General features: G+C 41.5%; 1 protein-coding gene across 1 annotated transcript; it reads right to left on the bottom strand.

Annotated features, from left to right (window-relative positions):
- Positions 1-1,120: 1,120 nt before the first annotated feature.
- LOC136389424 (single-stranded DNA cytosine deaminase) lies at positions 1,121-11,439 on the bottom strand. The gene is made up of 5 exons (XM_066361230.1): positions 11,356-11,439; positions 5,512-5,659; positions 3,682-3,952; positions 3,287-3,402; positions 1,121-2,850 (listed from the first exon to the last, which is right to left on the bottom strand). Exons 1-5 carry the CDS (start codon positions 11,361-11,363, stop codon positions 2,797-2,799), a joined length of 597 nt encoding a protein of 198 aa, XP_066217327.1. The 5' UTR covers positions 11,364-11,439; the 3' UTR covers positions 1,121-2,796.
- Positions 11,440-14,583: the final 3,144 nt, after the last annotated feature.

Below are 14,583 nucleotides of genomic sequence, written 5' to 3'. Positions count from 1 at the left end.
TATTTATTAATTTTTAGAGAGAGAAGAGAGAGAGAGAATTTTTAGCACAGAGCACTGTCATTAACTGCTGATTTTCTTTGCTTTTTTAGATTTTATTTACTCTTTTTTTAGAGAGAGAAAGAGAGAGAGAGAGAAAGAGGGGGAGGAGCAGGAAGCATCAACTCCCATATGTGCCTTGACCGGGCAAGCCCCGGGTTTCAAACCAGAGACTTCAGCATCCCAGGTCGACGCTTTACCCACTGTGCCACCACAGGTCAGGCCTTTTGGCCATTCTTAAATTAGATGTTTTTTGCTATGAGATGTAAGCATTCTTTATATGTTCTGGATACTAGACTCTTATCAGATATATTAGTTGTAAACTTTTCCCCCCATTCTGTAAGTTGTCTTTTCATTTCTTACTACTGTCCTTGGATGCACAGAAGTTTCTGATGAAGTTCCATTTCTTTCATGTTTTTTCTTTGTTGCTTATGCTTTGGGGGTCATTAAAGACAATTATCATTTCCAAAGTCATGAAGATTTCAACCTATATTTCCTTCTAAGGCTTTTATAGTTTTAATTCTGAAATTTAGATATTTGAAAATTTTTGAGTTAATTTTTGTACATGGTATGTGGTAGAGGCCCAACATTATTCTTTTGCATGTAGCTATCCAGTTGTCCCAGCACCATTTGTTGAAAAGACTATTCTTTCTCCCATTAAGTGGTTCTGACGTCCTTGTAGAAATTAGTTCAATGTAGATGAATGGGGTAATTTCTGGATTCAAGTCTATTTCATCATTCTGACTTTTTTTTCAAATTGTGAGAGAATGTTTATTTAGAAAGTTAGAGAGTTAGTAGAAGTGAGCCAGCTGGGCTGCACAGGCTCAGTAAACAAGTTACAGAGGGACAAGATGGGACTTTGGAGCTTAGAGAGAAAGGCAAAGGCAACGAGACTGGGATGGGGAAGGAAAAGGTGGGGGATTGTTCCCAAGAGGAATAATGTGCTCCATACTTTTTGATTTAACTTTATAAATCATTTTTAGAATAATTTTGTTCAGCTTTTATCTCCAAAACTATTTGTCATTTATTCAGTTGATTGAAATCAAATTTGTTGTGAGAAAAATTCACCAAAAATCAAGAGAATGGATTTATAGCAATATTATGACATGTTAGACTATGTTACAATTATGTACACTTTGTTATTAGCATCATTTCAAAAGGTATAAATGTATGAGACATTAAGGGATCCATTTTAATATCTCTAAAAAGAAAATTATAATAGTAAAAATATTAGATACTATATAGCATAATAGAAAATATGAATGGATACATGAAATAAGAGTTTTAATATTTAACTTTCACAAAGTTCATTACTTTGATAATCACCAAGTTAAGATGAAAACAATACAATTGTGCATTCAAAATTCCCTGCCTTTCCAAATATTATTCTCTTCTGTTACATTTTCTTATATAGTGAACTTTTTGTGAGAGAAGCATCATATACATATAAAAAGTAGAAAACCATGACCTGGTTGACACTACTGAGGTTAAAAGACCCATAGCAGAAAACAGATTTTTCTCTTCTCAATATTCATGACACACCCTTCCAAACACTCATTAATTATCATGTGTGAAATTTGGGTTGCGGTTTCTAAAGTATGGACTACTTTAAAAGAATGTGTGTTTCCAGATTTGTTACTGAAAGCATCAATTCATTTTGGGTGTCATTTGCATAATCCTCATATTAATTTTTAAGGTCCCTTATTATAAAATAGCCTGATGGTGACCATGTATATTCCATGCCAAGAAAAAAATTCTCTTATGTACAAACATAAAAACATCCTTCAGCTAATTAAAACATACAGCACATGATTGGACAGTAATGCTTTGAAGATTTGGCGTGGAGTTACAATTAATCCAGAGTTTCTCATTAAGAAGTTCTACAGATCATGGCCTGATGGAAGTTTGTTCACTTGAAAAATGAACACCAAAAAAAAAAAAAAAAAAAAAGAGTGTAAAAATATATCACTGATATCATTGAAAACTCAGAATAAATCTGATTATGAAAACATTCTAGCCCTGGCCAGTTGATTCAGCGGCAGAGCGTCAGCCTGGTGTGTGGAAGTCCCAGGTTCGATTCCTGGTCAGGGCACACAGGAGAAGTGACTGTCTGCTTCTCCATCACTCCCCTTTCTCTTTTTTTCTCTCTCTCTCTCTCTTTCTCTCTCTCACTTTCCCCGTCCCGCAACCATGGCTTGTTCGGAGCAAACTGGCCCTGGGCACTGAGGATGGCACCATGGCCTTGCCTAAGACGCTAAAATAGCTTGTTTGCCAAGCAATGGAGCAAGAGCCCCAGATGGGCAGAGCATTGCCCCATAGGGGGCTTGCAAGGTGGATTTTGGTTGGGGTGCACGCAGGAATCTGTCTCTGTGCCTCCCTGCCTCTCACTTTAATAATAATAGTAATAATAATAATAATAATACCCAAAACATTTTATCCTCTCTATGCTTTTATGGATTTATCCCTGCCTAAAGTCAAAGAACATTGACACTTTAAGTGCTCCCAGACTCTGCAGTTCTGTCATTCGCCAGTAGGGGACGCTGTTGCATTAAAACTGCACCAGTTGCAGCATTACTCTGCTGGGTCTGTATTTCTTCTCTATTTTCAAGGCAAATATTTTTTAAAAGTCATATATATTAATATTATTTCTCTTAAATCTAAGAAATTGCGAGTTGAAGAAAAACAATTCTTGAAGGATTGTTCATTTACCCACTCTCTTCAGAGATATTTCATTCTACGTAACATTCTTGAAGGTTGGTATCAAAGTCCCAAAGTACGAAATGCATCTCGTAAATCATCAACCTCATATAGGGGCTGTAGAGAAAAAGAGAGGTAAACTGAGTGGATGGCTTTGTAACGTTTTGGAAGAAAGTAAGTTGAGAGGGAGGAGGAAGAAGGGATAGGAAGAGGAGAGGAAAGTATTTCACCGGGAGGGAAATAAATCCGGAGGAGGGTCTAACAGCACAAAACATGTGGGTGAGGAGAGAGAAGGGGAGTGAACAGAGGGCTCTGACTTGTGAAACAACAGAAGAGCAGACTCAATCGTAGGAGAAGGTATAACAAAAAAGACAAAGAGAATATAAGGTTTCCATCAGAGGAGAAACAAGGAGAGAGTGAGAAATGGACAAACACACACAAGAAATGTACAGACGCACATATGGACACGTAAGAAATAGAAGAAACAATATAAACGTAGTTCTAGGAAAGGAGGACTCTGAGGAAGAAAACGAGAAGCGAAGGAGCGCCTTACCAAAAGGATGCGTCGAAGCTGCCTGGAGAGACGAACCGAGTTTTCATGCAGTCCCTCCCAGGCTCTGAAAGTTCTCTCACGATTTTCCACAAAAGTATTCCAGCAATAAAAATAATCTTTAAAAGAGTAGGGGCAGAATATAGCTCAGATCCCAGATCAAAAGGAAAGAAAGACATCCCCAGCCCCTTTAAAATTTTCATTTCCCCCAAAGCATTGCATCCAACTCATTCATTCCTTCTTTCCAATTCTCGCTGATAATTTTTGGCTCCAAAGGTGAACTAGAACCCTGGTACAATTATGTCCCCTGAATGTGCCCCCTGATTTTTCTCAGCCTGAACTGCGATCCTGAACGACAGCTGCTGCCCTGAGCCGGAGCAGAAAGGTTTCCCTCCTACCTTTGAAGGTCATGACGGCGATTTGGACCCCTGCGCGGTGCAGCCGCCGCAGGCCCTCGGGCTCAGCCTTGCGGTCCTCGCAGAAGTAGAGGCGCGCAGTGAAGATCCTCAGACTGAGGTTGGGGTTCCCTCTCAGAAAGTCAGCCACGTGCCGGGCACAGTCGTAGCAGGGACTCCAAGAGGTGAACCAGGTGACGCGGTAGCACCTGCCGGGGTCCAGGTCCCAGGCGGAGATGTAGCGCAGGAAGAGCAACTCCACGTGGCAGCCCACCTGGGGAGAGAGCAGGGGACGCCGCGCACCTTCACTGACCTGCACTGCGGGGCTGGTCGCTTTCCTGTCGTTAATTCATCTCCCTCCCGCAGTGATCTTTTTGGGGGACGTCTACAGTTTTGTTCTTAGGTCAAACAACTGCAGGAAAAGACAGTGGTGAGCCAAAACCCTTTGCACCCTTGGTGCTGCAGAGTGGAGAAAGGCTAAGGGTTTTCTGTGGCACCGGGAGGATCAAATGAGTTGAGTTTGAATGGAGTAGCCTCACACAACCTCAGTAGAGATTTCATTGGTGTTTACGAGGTTAGATTTTGTGCTTTTGAGGAGGGAAAATGGCTTGTAAGTGACCACTAGGTGGAAAATTGATAGTTGGGAGGGCTGGAAGAGGTAAAATAGATTTTCGCGAGGCAGCTGGTTGAATGTTGTAAAAACAATCAAATACTGTGTTTGTTCATCGTATAATCCCTGTGATTGTAATAATAATTACAATAGTGAGATACAGCAAGTCCACTTAGTATGGTAGAGAGGTCAGAAGTCCCAGAATCTGAAGACCTTGGTTCCATCACCCCTCATGTGACTTAGACAAGTGACCAAATTCTTGGATCTTCTAATCTTATCAGTAAAATAGGCTGGGCTGGTGTTATGAGGATTACATGAGAGGGGAGTAAAGGGTCATAACAAAAAGCCTTCTATGCTTAGAACATATATCACCAAATAAGAAAGGGATTAGAAAGTAGAACAATTGCAGTGAGATAATTTACACAATGCAAAGAAGGCAAAGAGAACTAAGTAGTAAAATCAGCAGTCACAAGGAGCCAGACAATATCATCCCACCCATGGGCTCCTCCCTGGGATTCCACCAAGACCAGATGTCACCACATGTTATTAGAGAGGAAATATTCATTGGCAAAAGATGATGTAAACCCATCTGGGTTTTGGTGATGACATTCCTTACAAATGTTATTCTCTGATCTTCTAGGTGTTGAGAGATTGATTTAATTAATCAACCAATTGTGGCTTCCCTGCATTTTCTGGGGCTTGCCATGCTGAATGCACTCACTGGCCTATGCTCTATGTGAGCAGGAAGAACTAGAAATCATTTGGAAAACAGAATAGATTATCATTCATTTTTCCTAAATTTTTCTTCCTTAATTTTCAAAAATTTTAAAGACACAATTTGTTTTCACATTTAAAGCTTAGCTTGAATGAGCTGATAATATCCCCCTAAATCAGAAAGCTCTTACCTTTGGTTTCCTCCTTAATCTCAAAGGCAATTTGGATGCTGGGGAAAGGGGAGGAAAGTTTGGGGGCAGTTATTCTTGGCACAGAAGTAAGGCATGGCATAATGTGGCCAGCATGATGGGGAAGACAGTAAATGACATGCTCTGGGAACTATCTATTATGGTTGCATAGACATGTAAAAAAGGAAAAACAAAATTTTGAGGGTTCTAGTGAGGACAAATACAAAACAGACAGAAAGTAGTATCATCAGTAGGTAGGTGGCTCTAAAAGTGCCCATAGTTTAACTTTTAATTGTCTGCGAAGCAAATAGTAATTGATACCTTATTTCGAAGGTGACCAAAGTCCAATGAGAAGGAGGTGGCACTGTCTCGCCGCTTCACCACATAGCACAAGTAGGTCTCACGGCGACCCCTAGCCCAGCGGACATTTTTGAATTGATAGAGAAACTTCCTCTGCTTCATCAAGAGACTGTGGATGAGAGGTGGAAGGAAAATGCAGGAGGACTGCTCATTCTTTGGTCACTCATGGCTTTCCTCAGCTGTTTTTAAATCAACAATTACTTGGGCCAAACCAGAGAAGATGCTCTTGCTTCCTTTCCTAGAAGCCTGGAATCCATTGTAAACCCCTTTACATGGCCCTGGCTGATTGGCTCAGTGGTAGAGTGTCTGCCTGGCCTGTGGATGTCCCGGGTTCGGTTCCCGGTCAAGGCACACAGGAAAAGTGCCCATCTGCTTCTCCACCCCTCCCCCTCTCACTTTTTTTTTTTTTCTCTCTCTCTCTCTCCCCCTCCTGCAGCCATGGCTCTATTAGAGCAAGTTGACTTGGATGCAAAGGATGGCTCTAAGAGCTTGGTTGCTGAGCAATGTAGCAATGCCTCAGATGGGCAGAGCATCATCCCCTAGTGGGCTTGCCAGGTCATCCTAGTCCAGGCTCGTGCAAGAGTCTGTCTCTGCCTCCCCTTCTCTCTCTCTTTTTTTATTTTTATTTTTTATTTTTCTGAAGCTGGAAACAGGGAGGCAGTCAGACAGACTCCCGCATGCACCCGACTGGGATCCACCTGGCATGCCCACCAGGGGGCGATGCTCTGCCACAATCAGAGCCATTCTAGTGCCTGAGGCAGAGGCCACAGAGCCATCCTCAGCGCCCGGGCAAACTTTGCTCCAGTGGAGCCTTGGCTGCGGGAGGGGAAGAGAGAGACAGAGAGGAAGGAGAGGGGGAGGGGTGGAAAAGCAGTTGGGCGCTTCTCCTGTGTGCCCTGGACCAGAATCGAACCCAGGACTCCTGCACGCCAGGCCGACGCTCTACCACTGAGCCAATCAGCCAGGGCCTGCCTCCCCTTCTCTCACTGAATGAATAAAAAATACAAAAAAACCCAACACTTTACATGCTTATATGTAAGACCAATTGAGAGAGAGCAAGAACCCCAAAGCCATATGGTTCACAGGACAGTTCCCTCCCACAGCTGTCCTCTAGATGCTGTCTGATAACTTGGAATGACAACCTTGTTCCTCGGTCCCATAATTCTATTTCAGGTTTCCCTTGCATCTCTACCTAAATGCCCAATCTGTACTTCAAACTCTATGTAGTCAAAACAGTATTTCTAAACTGCTCTTGTCCTGACTATCTTGCTTCTCCTCCTGACTTTTCCACCTCAGGTAACCAGGCTTGAAGCCTGAAATCATCTCTGATTTTTCTCCCTCTTCACTGCTTATATTTAATTAATGATCTACATTTGTTGATTCAAACCTCCAGATAGTTCTTGAATTTGTACCTGCTCTACTCTCTGTTCTCTGTGTCAATCCAAGTCCTCATCTTCTTTATCTGTTGTCCTGGCCTCCTAACTGGTCTCTCTGTCTCCAAGTGCCTCCAAAATAGCATTTTCCATGCTGGACCTGAGTAATCTCATCCAAACCTGGTGTGGCCATGTCATTCCCGTGCTAAGAAACTCTTAGGGATTCCGTTTGGCTCACAGGATAAATGCCAAATGTTTTAATGTATTATGTAGGCCAGTTTACCTTGGATATCACTCTGCACTTCTGGCTTCCTTTCCTAGTACTTTCATCCTTTTCCCCCCCACTTCAGGTCCCCTCTTGGAGCAGGGCCTCTGCTGCTAGTCTCCTTTCCTCTTTCTGTCTAGACATTTGCTGATGGCACTTCCTCTAAGAGCTTCCCTGCCTTTCCGCTGGCCAGAACCTATACATCCTTCAAAGCCTAACCACAGTTTCAACTGTTATAGTAAGACCTTTCTCATCACCACCATCCCACAATCACTAGGCAAAAATCGAATGATAACAATAAAACACCCTTCTGTAGTGTTCCATTGTTTTCCAGCTTATCCCTATCAATGCATTCCTCCTTTGTTATCAATTCATTGCCGATACCTGTCTCCCCAACTAGACTTTGTGTTTTGAAAGTGTCACTTCATGAGTAATATATGTACTTAAAACTATAAAAGCAATACTTTGCTGTTGTCAACTTGAATACTAGGAAAAAAAAATAGAAAGTTATATAAAAATTTAAATGTTAAAGAATTAAAAGTTTGGAATATCAGTCAGTGTCTAATGATAATTGGACATAGTGTCTAATGACAATTACTGTTAAAATTATGTTTTTCTTTCTGATCTTTCACAAGCATATAGTTACATGGTTTTTATTATACTGATTTCATATGTAGTTTTGTACTCTGATGCTCTTTTTCTTTTTCTTAGTGAGAGAGACAGACAGAAAGGAAGGGAGACAGATGAGAAGCATCGATTCTTCATTGCAGCACCTTAGTTGTCCATTGATTGCTTTCTCATATGTGCCTTAACCAGGGGGCTCCAGCAGAGCGAGTGACCCCTTGTTCAAGCCAACGACCTTGGGCTTCAAGCCAGTGACCTTTGGGCTTAAGCCAGTGACCATGGGGTCATGTCTATGATCCCACACTCAAGCCAGGGACCCCATGCTCAAGCCGGCAACCTTGGGGCTTTGAACCTGGGTCCTCTGTGTCCCAGTCTGACACTTTATCCACTGTGCCACTGCCTGGTCAGGCTATTCTGATGCTCTTTTAAGTTGGCAAAGTAATCTAAATATTATGGTACATTCACACACAGGACTGGCCTGTTTTCCTCTGTTTCCTAGCTCCTAGCAAGGTGTCTTGCATATCATAAGCACTGAATTGAATTGAATATGTGGAAGTACTCTCTGCTAACTCAAGTTCCTTTGCAGTTGTGAACGTAACAGAAGTTTTACAGTGTGGTTGATCCCAAATCTCTAACAGTGTCTCTGGTTTTTGTCCCTAGTTTTTATCCAAAAATGTCTTTATCCAATTTGTGGAAATAATGCCGCCACCTAATGGTGTTAAGCAGAAGTGCAAAGAATTTGTAAAAATAAACACACAGGAATTTGAATACCGTTTGCTCGCAAGAGAATTGAAACTTTTTTCACTTTTTTTTTACATTGAAGTATAATTTACATACTTCACCCACTTAAAATGTACAATTCTATGAATAAGGGCAGATGTAAATACCCCACACTGCTACCACAATCAAGATACAGAACATTGCCAGACCACCCCTCCCCCAAAGTTTCCTCATTCCCCTTCTCAGTTCCTCCCCTTTCCTGCAGGCAACCACTAACCTGCTTCTGTAACTATTAATTACTTTCCACTTCCCGAATTTTGTATCAATCATACATTATCTCTTCCTTTGTGTCTGCTTCTTTCACTTAGCATGACTTTGAGACACATTCTGTTCATTCATTCACCTGTGGATGGACCTGTGGAAGGTTTCCACTGTGGGTCTATTGTGAATGAAGCTTCTGCGAACTCTCATGGATCAGCCTTTGGGTGGACATATGTTGAGAATAGTTATTTTAATAATGTGATATAAGTGACAGACTCTGAATTAAAAAGTTAACTACCCAAATAGTCAAAATGCCAACCTTATTAAATAAATAAAGACAAGAGCTTTTTTTTTTTTTTTTTTTTTTTTTTTGACGAGAGCTTTTTATAGCTGTCAAAATTTAAATGTCTCACACATGGAGCTTACTAGGACATACTTTAAATCCTGAGGCAGAGAATTAGATTTGTCACCAATATACACGTTATGTTTGTCAAACAATAGAAAAATTAGGCAATTATATTATTTTAGAATTAAAAATGCATATTTGGCCGGGATATGAAATGGATGTTAATGAAGATGTGATAATAATTGGCTTTATTTTAAAATGACAATAATTTATTATGGTAAGTACCATCATTACTATTACTATTGTTACATACTTAGTATATAATAACCCATGCCATATACAAGTTGAATACATAGGAAGTGCTTAATAAATACTAAAGAGAAAAAAAAATCTCTTTAGGGCCCAATTAGTTTGAAATAGATTAGACATTATCTCATAGCCATGAATTCCTTTTACATTTAACCTACCCTCCTAGGCTGTAGGGATGAGAAAGGCTGCAGTGGGGAGTGATGGGGGGGATGGGATGGTAACTATATCATGCACTGAAAGCCGTGTGGCAGGGACTGTTACCATGAGGAGGAAAAAGTGTTCTTCTGAAAGTTTTAGAAAATGATATGGCATAGGAAAAGAATTCAGAGGGATTTTTACTTCCCAATCCACATGAAAACGCAATAGTTCTTCACTGCATCTGTCAGAAGTGACTGGTCACAATGAGGTGAATTGCAGGACTGTGACCTGTTAATTAACTTCCTTGATCCAGCACTTCCCTGCAACTGTAGCTAGGAGCCTGTCTCCAGCACCCTGTTCTCTTGTTGTCTCTTCTGGGCACAAAGGACTTTGCAGAGGCAGTTTGGGATGCCTACAGGTTGCCAGCTGTTTGAACAGCTGTGCTCCCTGAGGCAGAACGCTGGCTGCACCCCCAGCGATATAGATCAGAGACAGATGGGTAAAAATAGTCATGACAGTCATTCTCTCTTGCCCTGTGCCATCACTAATGGGCAATGCAGATACTATTTTCTCTAATCTTAATTACATATTTCCCTTTTTTTCTTGTTGAGTTGCATTTTTCCTTCTTTTTAAAATTTGTCTTTTTCCAAATTCCAACTACTGATTTTACCCCTGTTGTGCATTTCATTAGACATAAGTATCTTCACTGAGCCCTTGACTTCTGACTTATACCTCAGGTTGGCTTTCAAAATTTCATAGAAACTGAGCAGACATGTGACATTTTTTGCCCTCAGGAAAATTTTCTGAAGAAAACTTACTCTGCCATTAAACATCTTAACTCTGTTGTGTAAATTCTTTTTTTTTTTTATATAATTTTATTTTTTTAATGGGGTGACATCAATAAATCAGGATACATATATTCAAAGATAACAAGTCCAGGTTATCTTGTCGTTCAATTATGTTGCATGTGTAAATTCTTTGTCAAAGAAGTAAATTAAGGTAAAGTGTGCAGATTTGGTATCACTGTCATACAGTTGTAGTAATCAAAGTAGGAATAAAATAAGTCCTGTGAAGGAACTTAGCTGACATAAACTGCATGTGGAGACACTGGGAAAAATCTTACAGGACACACATTTAAGGAGAAAGTGCGGCCATGTCTAAAGTAATTGAAAGACTAGGAAAAGAATAAAAAAACCTAACAATTGAATCTATAATGTTAAATAATTTGCTTGACTGAATTTTTTCCCTTGTAATAGACACATAGTGACTTTCAAGAAATTAGTTTTGAATACAAGCATTTCAAAAGGTAATTTCTTCACCATGTAACTAAACTATTCAGTAGAGTTTCCCTAGGAAAGTTCATCTTCAAATGGATTTTACAGTTGCATATTTACACAATTATTATTACAATTACCACCACTGTTTTTAGTATAGCATTGCTATTTTCCTTTCATGATTTGAGTCTCTAAACATTTGCTCTGTTGGTATTGTTACCACAAACTACATAGTTCTAACTGCAGTACAAATCTCAGGACAAGTCAATACACGGTCATAAAAGTGCTTTTAAATATGAAAGTGAGAGAGAATTAGGCAGACAACATGTAAGATCTGCATAGGTGAGACAGACCCAGAGACATAAATCTGCATATTGACCAAACAAATCCTATGAATCAGAGAGTGCTAGGAGAGAAAGGGACAGATACCAACCCATTACTCAGATCTGCTCTGAGAGATCAGCCAACGCAGCCACCCAGGAGGAGACTGTTTACCTGTCCATAGTGGAATCCACAGTGTCTTTCTTGGCTGCCAAGTCTTAGGCCAAGGAGAACTTGCCTCCAACACAGCTGCTTCACTGACTGCCAATGCATGGGCCCCACACATTCAAATTTGAACTCACCCTTTGGGCTCCTCCCCCCACAGCACCATCACCACCGGGTACCCCACAAACCTTCCTCCTGTTTGGGTTCAGTAAAGATGGGTGGGGTTGTCATAGACAGAGTCACATAGATGAGATGATGGAGAGCCACTCTGCTTAATGTATAGATAGGTTCCTTTTGGAAATCTCCATTTGTATGCTGGACATTTTATTTTATTTATTTAATTTTTTTCTTAAGTAAGAAGTGGGGAGGCAGAAGACAGACTCCTGCATGGGCCCAACTTGGATCCACACAGCACCCCTTGTCTGGGGCTGCTGCTCCTTGCTTGTTGCTCAGCAACCAAGCTATTTTAGCATCTGAGGCCCAGCCATGGAGCCAACCTCAGAGCTGGGGCCAACTTGCTCAAGAGGAGGGAGAGACAGAAGGGAGAGTGAAAGAAGAGGGGGAAGGGTGGAGAAGCAGATGGTCACTTCTCCTGTGTGCCCTGACCGGGAATCAAACCTGGGACATCCACACACTGGGCTGATGCCCTACCACTGAGTCAACCAGCCAGAGCTATATGCCAGACATTTTAAACATGCCTAAAATTGAGTACCTGTTCTCTCTTGCAACACATAACCTGCTCTTCTTGCCATCTTCCCTACCTCAATGGCAATGTCATTCTTCCCACTGCTCAGGCCAACCTGCCAGTTTTCCTTTATTGCTTTCCTCCTTTTAAATCCCATGCCCAATCCATTAGCAAGTCCTGTTAACTCTGCTTACAAAGTAAATTCAGGAACTGGACCACTTTTTGCCACCTCTAGGTCCAAGCAATCTGAATTATTGCATTTAGCCTACAATCTGGTCTTCCTTCTTCAGTTACAATCTGTTCTCCACACAGCATTCAGATAATCCTTTCAAAACATTGGCGGCATGTGTCAGGCAAACTCAATAAATGGCTTATGCAATATAACTTTTCTCTGCTGAGGTTGCAGGTTCAATCCCCAGTCAGGGCAGATAGGAGAAGCAATCAATGAGTGCACAACTAAAAGGAACAATTAAGTAGAACAGGGAATTGATGGTTCTCTTTCTCTCCCTTCCTGCCCTCTTAAATCAATGAAAAACTTAAAAAAAAAAAACTTTTCTCCCACATAACAAAATTTAGACAATTGATCTAGCAAGTAATTCTTTCTAAATCTAACCGAAACATGGACTTTGAGCTCTTTGTTTTGACAAAAGAGTACCTGTTGGCCACGTTTTTAACAGAAATGTTTTCTTCATCTCTCAGTTCAATGATGAGCCTCATTAGCCTCAGCAGAAGAGAAATAAAATACTGCATATTGGAAAACATACAAGGCCAGGCAGTGAGGGAGAGAATATAGAAAGGTGACTATTGAGTCAATTCCTCCAAATTCGTTTCTGAAGCAGATTATCTGTGGATATTTGTTTATACCATTTTATAAAGTAGATTTAATAGAGTGATGGCTTTTTTTTTTTTTTTTTTTAGCAAATGTGAGAGAGACAGAGACAGATATGAGAAGCATCAACTCATAGTTGCGGCACTCTTAGGTGTTCATTGCTTGCTTCTCATTGTGCCTTGACCAGGGAGCTCCAGCTGAGCCAGTGACCCCTTGCTCAAGCCAGCAACATGGGGCTCACGTCAGCAACCTTGGGTTTCAAGCCAGTGACTTTTGGGCTCAAACCAGTGACCATGGGGTCATGTTTATGATCCCACGCTCAAGCCAGTGACCTCAGGGTTTCTTTTTAAATACTTTATTCATTTTAGAGATGAGAGAGAAAGAGAGAGAGAGGATGGGAGGAGGAGCAGGAAGCAGAAACTCCCATATGTGCCTTGATCCAGGAAGCCCAGAGTTTCTAACCAGTGACCTCAGCATCCCAGGTTGACGCTTTATCCACTGTGCCACCATAGGTCAGGTGACCTCAGGGTTCGAACCTGGGTTGTTCCAGGTCGACACTCTATTCACTGCACCACTACCTGGTCAGGCAATATTTCCTTCTTTTTTGAAAATCTTTTTTTTTTTTAGTGAGAGAGAGAGAGAGAGTCAGATAGAGACAGACAGACAGGAAGGGAGAGAGATGAGAAGCATCAATTATTCGTTATGACACCTTAGTTGTTCATTGATTGCTTTCTCATATGTGCCTTGACTGGGCAGCTACAGCAGAGTGAGTGACCCCTTGCTCAAACCAGTGACCTTTGGGCTCAGCCAGCAGCCATGGGGTCATATCTATGATCCCACGCTCAAGCTAGGGACCCCATGCTCTAGCTGGTGTGCCTGTGCTCTAGCCAGATGAGCTCGTGCTCAAGCTGGCGACCATGGGATTTTGAACCTGGGTCCTCTATGTCCCAGTCCGATGCCCCATCCACTGTGCCACTACCTGGTCAGGTGAAAAATCTTATTTTTTAGTGTAGAGACTACATAAATATCCTCTCCAACACATGTTTTATATACTCAGTATTTGCAAATGAAGGCTCTGGAAAGTAAAAATATTCTGTTGTGTTTGTTTTAAGGCTCTACCCCTTTGGGGTCAATTCAAAAGTGCTTTTAAAAGTTACTTATGGCCTGACCAGGCAGTGGTGCAGAGAGGATAGAGCATTGACTTGGGATGCTGAGGACTCACAGTGGAAACCCTAAGGTTGTTGCCTTCAGCACGGGCTCACCAGCTTGAGCATGGGGTTGCCGGCTTGAGTGTGGGATCATAGACGTGACCCAGAGGTCTCTGGCTTGAACTCTAAGGTCACTGGCTTGAGCAAGGGGTCACTGGCTTGGCTATAGCCCCCTGCTCAAGGCACATATAAGAAAGCCATCAATGAACAACTAAGGTGCCACAAAGAACTGATGCTTCTCATCTCTCTCCCTTTCTGTCTGTCTCTGTCCGTCCCTTTCTTTCTTGCTCACTAAAATAAATAATAAATAAAAGTGCCTGACCTCTGGTGGCTCCGTGGATAAAGCATTGACCTGGAATGCTGAGGTTGCTGGTTAGAAACTCCGGGTCAAGGCACATATGGAAGTTGATGCTTCCTGCTCCTCCTTCCTTCTCTCTTTCTCTCTCTCTCTTCTCTCTAAAATGAATAAAGTCTTTAAAAAATGTTAAAAAAAATAGAAGTGACTTATGAGCACC

The sequence above is a fragment of the Saccopteryx leptura genome, chromosome 1 (genome assembly GCF_036850995.1).
Source record: "Saccopteryx leptura isolate mSacLep1 chromosome 1, mSacLep1_pri_phased_curated, whole genome shotgun sequence".
In the NCBI taxonomy this organism is placed as follows: Eukaryota; Metazoa; Chordata; class Mammalia; order Chiroptera; family Emballonuridae; genus Saccopteryx; species Saccopteryx leptura.
This window is presented reverse-complemented; position numbering and strand designations above follow the sequence as displayed.